Below are 8335 nucleotides of genomic sequence, written 5' to 3'. Positions count from 1 at the left end.
TTTCCCATCATCTGAACAGTTATTAAATATCAGCAGTTTATGCTCTGCTTACTGCCACATCTCTATTATTTTTGATTAATTTCTCTGACAAAGGAGAAGAAACAAAAATGTAGCAGAATAATACTACTAGTAATAAATTCTTCTTATTAATATTATTATGAATAACTATACATAAACATAGATATTAATCCTTTTGTCTCCTTTTTACTGCTTAATAATATAATCATCTTTTAAAAAGAAAAAAATGGGACTGATGCGGCAGTTTCACACTCTGACCGCGAGATGGCAGCATCTCTTTCCTGCTCCGCTCAGTAAACAGGAAGTCCGTGTTGTTTGCACTGTGACCAGCAGGCGGAGCTGTTGAGTTTGAGGCTGAAAGAAATCCGGCAGACATTTTCTTCAGTTTCTGTTGCTCTTTATTAGTGGAATGGATTATACACCTGTGTGCTTTAATGCTGTTTCCTCCCTCATTGCATCATCATCATCATCTGTCGCCGCTCAGGTCAAAGGTCAAAGCTCCAGGATGAACTCTGCTCCAGTATACAGATCCTGACTGAACCTCCAATAAACACAAGTATCAATAAATTAGTGGATAAATTAATTAATCTGCCAAATATTGAACACAAAACTGAATAAAAACTCCCTGCAAGTATTTGAGTACACAGAGCAACAATAATTAATATCATTTTCAGCTGTATTAGTTTAACATATCAGTTATTTAATTTTTCATTTCCTTTTTTCTTTCATGATTTTTAAAACATTTTTATTTTGCTATTCATTTAATGATTTCTGAATTTACTGTCACATTACATTATTTTCTTTTTTCAAAATTAATATATAAAAAGTTTGAAAAAGTTTTTTATATTGGAATTCATATAATAATTTTTACTTATTTTGTCACTGTTTTAGTGAGACATGGATTCATTTTCTTCCTTATAATTCAACATTTTTATATGAGAAAATAAAAATGTTTTACTGTAAAACATTTTTCCCATAAAGGAAAATGAACAGAATACAGAATAATGTTAAAGTAGTAATAATAATAATCATCATCATCATCAATTTAATTTATAACAAACTTTTCATTAACAAAAATCTCAACATGCTACATATTGCAGCTAAAAACAAATAAAATCAACAACTGAAAAAAGACGGTCATTTAAAAGTGGTTTGTCTAAAAAGGAAAGTTTTCTTTGTAGTTCTGCTGAAACTATTAAACGAATATTAATTATTGTTAAACTGTATAATCAAATGAGTTGGGAACCTTCTTGTTTTTTTTATTTTTTGGATGCAATATTCGATTATTTATTTTATCGTCATTTTTTTTAGCTTATTTATTTTTCAATAAGTTTATTTTTCTCCATGCAGATTCAGAGAAAAAGCTCAATAGATTAATTCCAACAAATGCAACAAAAATTTTTGTAAAATCAGTTGTTCTGTTATCAACTTTAAGACTTGTGGCAGAAATTCATATATTTATTACATTGTAATAAATATTCCATTTTATTTCCTTTTCATTTCTTTGTGTGATATTTGATTTATTTCTGAATTTTGTATTATTTTTCTGTAAATGCCTTCAGTCAGCCATGTTTCTTTATTCCATATGTCATACCAGGTGCCACAGGGGTCAGAGTTCAGAGGTCAGGCGACGGCCTGACAGTCGTGTTTCTGGTCTGTGGAAGGAGAACAAGCGACCTGCAGGCCGGGACTCAAACCCAAAACCTTCCAGCTGCTGCAGCAACAATAATACAAATTATAGTAAGAACTTTCATTTGGGACAAGAAGGGAAATCATTTATCCACAGCTTAGAACGGAACTGAATTTTGTTGCACTTTGTTGCATTAGCTGTCCGTTGACCGTGTTGACGCGTCATTTTGTCTGGAAGCTGCAGAAGAAAAACCTTCTGGAGCGTTTCCTGTCTGTCGCGGGAGAAAACAGCTAAAATACCTACAACGGTATCCATGCATAGTAGTGACTGCTCACCACACACACACACACACACACACACACACACACACACACACACACACACACACACACACACACACACTGGAGGAGCATGCCTGAATGAATCTGAAATCAGGAACTCTGATATAATCTGCTTGATTTCTCCTCAGTGGAGAAAAAATCCACAGGAAGGAAGGAAGGAAGGAAGGAAGGAAGGACAGAAGGAAGTCAACAGAACCAACATCATCATGCAAAAGGACAAAAGAGGAGCTCTTCTTCTTCCTCTTCTTCTTCCTCTGTTTGTTAGGTAGATAGATGATGGGCGGAGCTACGTCTACGAGGCTCATGCAGGAGGATCACCAGCGGCTCCCTGACTCCTCCATCTAACTGTCTCTGTTTTGGTTGGAGCATTTATGATACAAAATATGTTACAGCATTCAGTCTGCTATGCTGGAGAAACTGCGCCTTCAGGTTCTCCCAGCCGGGTCAACATGCTACTTCCTGTTTCCTGTCCTGCTTCCTGCTCCTTACGGAGATGTAAAGACGGAGCAGGAAGAGTGCTTCATCTTTTCCTCCAAACAGCAGAAATTTTGACCATGTTTGTTTGTCTTTATGTCGTTAAATTTATGTAAGATTGTTGGAAAAATTCGGTGTTGGACTTCAGAACCGGGCCGACCAGGACAAACACCAGTTCAACTGCAGCAGCTAAAGATTCCATGTTGTTCAATTCTGCCACCTGGTGGCCAGTTTGGAGACAGCAGCGCTCCGACCCGCCGGATCCGGGTCGACTCCGACCCGCCGGATCGACTCCGACCCGCCGGATCCGGGTCGACTCCGACCCGCCGGATCGACTCCGACCCGCCGTCTCCGGGCCACCAGAGTTTCAAGATGAACCAGAACCACGATACCAGTTGGACCCGAACCAGAAAGTCACCAACCCAGAACAAACTGAAGGTACTGAAACAGAACCATCTGGATCGTGACGCCTTCCAACAACTCAGCTAACGTGAGCACCTGTCATCAAATTGGGAAGGTCAAAGGTCACGTCAAGTTAGACCACAACCTCCAGCAGCTGAGTGGTTCCGCTGGATCATCAGTTGGACCCGGTCCTTGGTTCTGTCCAGAACTCTTCAGCTGGAGCCTGTCACATGACAAATGAAACCAGTCCGTTTTGCGGTTCTGCTGGAGTTCTGTTCAGCTCCTGGTTCTGGTTTCCTCACCAGAGAGACGTTGCATATTTTAAAGAGTAAAAGGTTCTTGGTCCGCATTGAACAAGCAGAACAAGAGCAGTTTGGATCAGAACCTGCATGCAGCACTCCAAAGGTTCAGTTGCAGGAGGAGAGAATCGGTCGGGTCCGGATTGGGCTGTTGGTTCCATCACTAGTGCTTCCATTCTTCAGAACCAAGCGATCCAAACCTGCATCGTTAATCCTGAAGGTTCCATCTCTGGATCCTGGATTCAATCCCATAACGAACCCGGTTCTCACTGAAAACCGGGCCGAACCACTCAGCTTCCAGCTCAACCCAAAAACCTGAGTTCAGTCACTCCAACAAGATTCATTTCTAGACAGCGCCGCTTTCCATCCGACCCATTTAAACAGAACCAAACCCAAAGAAAGAAACAGCTGGACCAGCTGGTTTAGCTGGTCCAGGACGACCCGGCCCAGGAGAGATGGACGGTGTCGGGGGTGTTGGACTGGCTCAATGTTCTGATTCCTGAACGTTCCCAGGAGAATAAAATCTAAAGATTCTGCAGCTTCAGCTTCATGCTCATCTGATCTTCCTGCAGCTCCAAAGATCCGGCTGATCCCGAGCCATGGATCAGAACCAGAGGTTCAGAGTGGGAGGATTGGAGTCTGGGGGAGCAGGGGTCAGAGGTTATAAGGAAGAGATCTTGACGGTTTCATGGGTATAGGCGGTGGCCCGGGTGTTCCGCAGGATGCCGGGGACGGGCGTCGGCGATGGAGGCAGACTCTCGTCCGGTGTGTTGGCAGGCGGAGTGGGAATGCTGATGATGGCGGCGGTGAAGTCCTGATCGCCACAGTTCAGCTTGAGGTCGTCCGGCTGGGCGTTGAGGCTGGATCGACTGGGGAGAGACACGGAGATCAGCGTTAGGATCTGTTTGACTTCAGGACCCGTCTGGTTCTGGTCGAGGTGCTACTCTGATAACTAACTGCTAGCTCTGCTGGAGGAGAAGACGACCGCCATGTTCCAAAAGCCATGATGTCGGACCAACCTTCCTATTGAGCTGGTTGGTTTCCTGACACAGACTTCAGTCCATCACCTGGTCAGAGTTCAAACTGGTTTTACTGGATAAATCAGGACAACTTAACGTTCCAGCCTCCATCCTGTGGAAATTTGTGGACTGTGGGTAAAACCCTGGTCAGTGGGAGAAACCAAGCAGTCTAGGCAAGGCAAGGCAGGTTTATTTATATAGCACTTTAAAACAGTACCACTGACCAAAGTGCTGTACAATCACAAAATTAATCAAATAAAAATCAAAATTAAAACACACTATAACCAACAATACAGTGACTTAGAACTCCTATACAATACATAAACATACCCAGATAAATACAGGAAAGCAGCAGCTCAAACTGAATCAAAGGCCAACCGAAAAAGGTAAGTCTTAAGAGCAGATTTAAAAATTGCTAAAGAAGAGGCCTGTTTTACCGACAGAGGTAAAGAATCCCAAAGTTTGGGAGCTGCAACAGCGAACGCCCTGTCTCCTCTCTGCCTCCTGGAAGTCCTCGGCACCTCCAGGTTCATTTGGCTCGCTGATCTAAGAGCTCGAGGAGGACAGTGTATATGTAGCAGCTCAGAGAGATAGGAGGGAGCAAGGCCATTTAAAGATTTAAATACAAATAAAAGAATCTTAAAATGCACTCTGAAATGTACCGGCAGCCAGTGCAGAGAGTATAAAATCGGGGTAACATGTTCTCTCTTCCGCGATCCAGTTAAGAGCCGAGCAGCCGCATTCTGGACCAGCTGAAGACGGGACAAGGAAGACTGGCTGACACCCACATATAAGGAGTTACAGTAATCCAGTCGTGTTGTAATAAACGCATGGACTAATATTTCAAAGTGCTCCACTGATACAATATTCCTAATCTTTGCAAGCCGCCTCAAATGGAAAAACACAACGGCACTGATTTGCTTGTCCAACTTAAAATTTGCGTCCATTACAAAACCCAAATTTGTAACAAATGGCTTTACGTAATGTGATAGCGTCTACATGAAGTCTACATGGTTTTGAGGAGATCAGACATCCAGCTTGAATGGTGCCAGAGGCTTGTTGATGTCTGCCAGGTATAGATGGATATTTCTGAGATTGTTTCAGAGAAAATCCCCTTTAAATGCAACAATAAGCTCTAGACTGTTGGACCATTCCAAGACAGTGGATCAGGGACTGGAGGCAACCAGTCTCTGCAGAATGCACGACACACTGACACTCATCCCTGAATCCCTGGTCTGATCAGACCTCTCCAGCCAAACCCGGGGAACCTCAGGGCTCTGCTCCAGGACCTTTACATTCTCTCTAAGAGACCTTGATTTGGCTAACTTCTGTGTCGGTTGTGTGTTTGGCAGTGGAACGATTACTTACGTTTGTGGCGGTATGGAGGTGGTCTTAAACTGCAGGGTGTCCAGCTCCTGGACGCTGCCCCGGCTCACGGACACCGTGGAGTTGGCCAGTCGCATGGCGGCTCTCCTCCGGGCCCGGCGGGGGCAGCAGCCGGTGGAGTTGTTCTGCGCCCCCTGCTGGCTGGATAGAGAGGTGCTACGGCTGGTCCGGAAGCCCACCGACTCGGTCATGCAGAGCTCACTGTAGGTCATCTCATCAGTGAACTCGTGGTTCTGTGAGGACAAGGTGGAGGAAGATACCAATCAACCTTCTAACCGCCATTGACAGTTTTGCTTAATCTGTCAGCTGCTTAGCTTTATTAGCTTCATTAGCTTTATTAGCTCCATTAGCGTTAAGCTTCATTAGCTCCATAAGCTTTATTAGCTCCATTAGCTTTATTAGCTCTATTAGCTTAATTAGCTCCATTAGCTTTATTAGCCCCATTAGCTTTATTAGCTTCATTAGCTTCTTTAGCTTTATTAGCTTCATTAGTTCCATTAACTTTATTAGTTTAGTAGCTTCATTAGCTCCATTAGCATCATTATCTCCATTAACTGCATTAGCTTTATTAGCTCCATTAGCATCATTATCTCCATTAACTGCATTAGCTTTATTAGCTCCATTAGCTTTAAGCTTCATTAGCTCCATTAGTTTTATTAGCTCTATTAGCTTCAGTTTCTCCATTTGCTGCATTAGCTTCATTAGCTCCATTAGCTTTATTAGCTCTATTAGCTTCAGTTTCTCCATTTGCTGCATTAGCTTCATTAGCTCCATTAGCTTTATTAGCTCTATTAGCTTCAGTTTCTCCATTTGCTGCATTAGCTCCATCCTGCTCTCATGCTATCGTGTCTTGTTCCTGTGTGGTTTGTGTTTACAATGAAGACCAGCTATGATCAGGAGCATGAACCACAGAGGGTGTAGTTCCTGTAGTTCCTGTAGTTCCTGTAGTTCCTGCCTCACCGTGGTTTTCTCCAGACAGTGAAGCAGGTGGTTGTGCTGATGCTCAAAGGCGGATCTGTTCTTCACACACAGAGCCGTGCTGTCGCTGTCCCGGTCCTGAAAACATGACAGAAACCAGTCAGTCCTCACTTACAACCTGGAACAATCAGTTATCGGTTATTGTTATCGGTTATCAGTTTTCCCAGTGAAGCACATTGTGGGGTTGCAGGTCAGTTTCCAGCTGTTGTCATGGAGACGGTTGTTCCCTCCATTATGGTGAGGGAGCCAGAGGTCCAGATGCTCTGGTTCCTCTCTGCTCCACCTCCTTCTGTGGCTGTTTTCAAGTTTCTTATCACATAAGATGAGCAGTTTTCCTCCAAGTTTCTATCTTCCTCCTCCTCTTCCTGGCTCCCGTTAAGCCCTTTTTAAATCCTGGGTTCCTGCTCTGCGCTGCAGGTGGATTTGGACCCATCAGTCTATGAGGGTCCATGAGGATGAGGATGAAAGCAGCCTTCATCAGGCCTGAAATGGTCCGACCCGATGAAGGAGATCCGCTTCAGACGACAGGAAGTCTGGGACCGCTGGAGAGCGAACAGCACCAGCTCAGCATGAAGGCTCCAGAACCGGAACCCGACTGGAACCAAAGAGCTCCAGAACCAAAGCTAGAAGTTGAAGATCTGCTGGAAGGACGAGAGCTGGACGATCTCCTGATGGCCTCCATGTCTGACATTCATTCATTCATACTGGTGTATGCTGCAAAGCTGTGTGTGTGTGTGTGTGTGTGTGTGTGTGTGTGTGTGTGTGTGTGTGTGTGTGTGTGTGTGTGTGTGCCTCACTCCCAGAGTGTGGTCCTCTTTGTACTGCAGGAAGGCGTTCGCTGTTCCTTTCTTCGCCATGCGGATTCGAGCCAAACGGACTTTCTGTGAACAGAAGTAGGAAAACATCAGCGTCAGAGTCACACACACACACACACACACACACACACACATCTCTTTTCTTGCACTGATATTCTGTCAACTTGTGTTCATCAAACGATTCACATATTATGAACATTTTAGAAAATTCATTCGCAGTTGTACGATTCTGAAAACTACAGTACTGCATGAGGCCCTGCTTCCTGTGGGCGGAGCTACAGGGATGCCGCTTCCTGTGGGCGGAGCTACAGGGATGAGGTCAGTCTTCTGACCTGCTGCGCTCTCATCTTGTCAGCTCTCTGGTTCTGGTGGTAGATCCGGCTGAAGTTGGACACGATGACAGGGACGGGCAGCGCGATGACCAGAACGCCGCTCAGGGAGCAGATGGAGCCGAAGATCTTCCCTGCGATCGTGTTAGGAACCATGTCACCGTACCTGCAGAGAGAAGCAGCAGCTCAGAAAGATGCTGGAGCAGGGCTGGGCAGTCCTGGTCCAGGTCCAGGTCCTGGTGCAGGACCTGGTCCTGGTCCTGATCCTGATCCTGGTCCAGGTCCTGGTCCTGGTCCTGGTCCAGGTCCTGGTCCTGGTCCTGGTCCAGGTCCAGGTCCAGGTCCTGGTCCAGGTCCTGATCCTGATCCTGGTCCAGGTCCTGGTCCTGGTCCTGGTCCAGGTCCTGGTCCTGGTCCAGGTCCTGGTCCAGTTCCAGGTCCTGGTCCTGGTCCTGATCCTGATCCTGGTCCAGGTCCTGGTCCTGGTCCTGGTCCAGGTCCTGGTCCTGGTCCTGGTCCAGGTCCAGGTCCAGGTCCTGGTCCAGGTCCTGATCCTGATCCTGATCCTGGTCCAGGTCCTGGTCCTGGTCCTGGTCCTGGTCCAGGTCCTGGTCCTGGTCCAGGTCCTGGTCCAGTTCCAGTTC

General features: G+C 45.4%; 1 protein-coding gene across 1 annotated transcript; it reads right to left on the bottom strand.

The window, feature by feature from the left end:
* Window positions 1-393: 393 nt before the first annotated feature.
* kcnd1 (potassium voltage-gated channel, Shal-related subfamily, member 1) lies at window positions 394-7864 on the bottom strand. Its single transcript, XM_014974450.2, has 5 exons — window positions 7695-7864; window positions 7345-7428; window positions 6530-6625; window positions 5552-5802; window positions 394-4033 (listed from the first exon to the last, which is right to left on the bottom strand). The coding sequence occupies exons 1-5, from the start codon at window positions 7845-7847 to the stop codon at window positions 3826-3828; spliced, it is 792 nt and encodes a 263-aa protein (XP_014829936.2). The 5' UTR covers window positions 7848-7864; the 3' UTR covers window positions 394-3825.
* Between the last annotated feature and the right edge of the window lie 471 nt (window positions 7865-8335).

The sequence above is a fragment of the Poecilia mexicana genome, unplaced genomic scaffold, assembly GCF_051168715.1.
Source record: "Poecilia mexicana isolate PSO_F unplaced genomic scaffold, ASM5116871v1 scaffold_23, whole genome shotgun sequence".
Classification (NCBI taxonomy): Eukaryota; Metazoa; Chordata; class Actinopteri; order Cyprinodontiformes; family Poeciliidae; genus Poecilia; species Poecilia mexicana.
The sequence above is the reverse complement of the archived record's forward strand: the minus strand, read 5'-3'. Positions and strand labels throughout refer to the sequence as shown.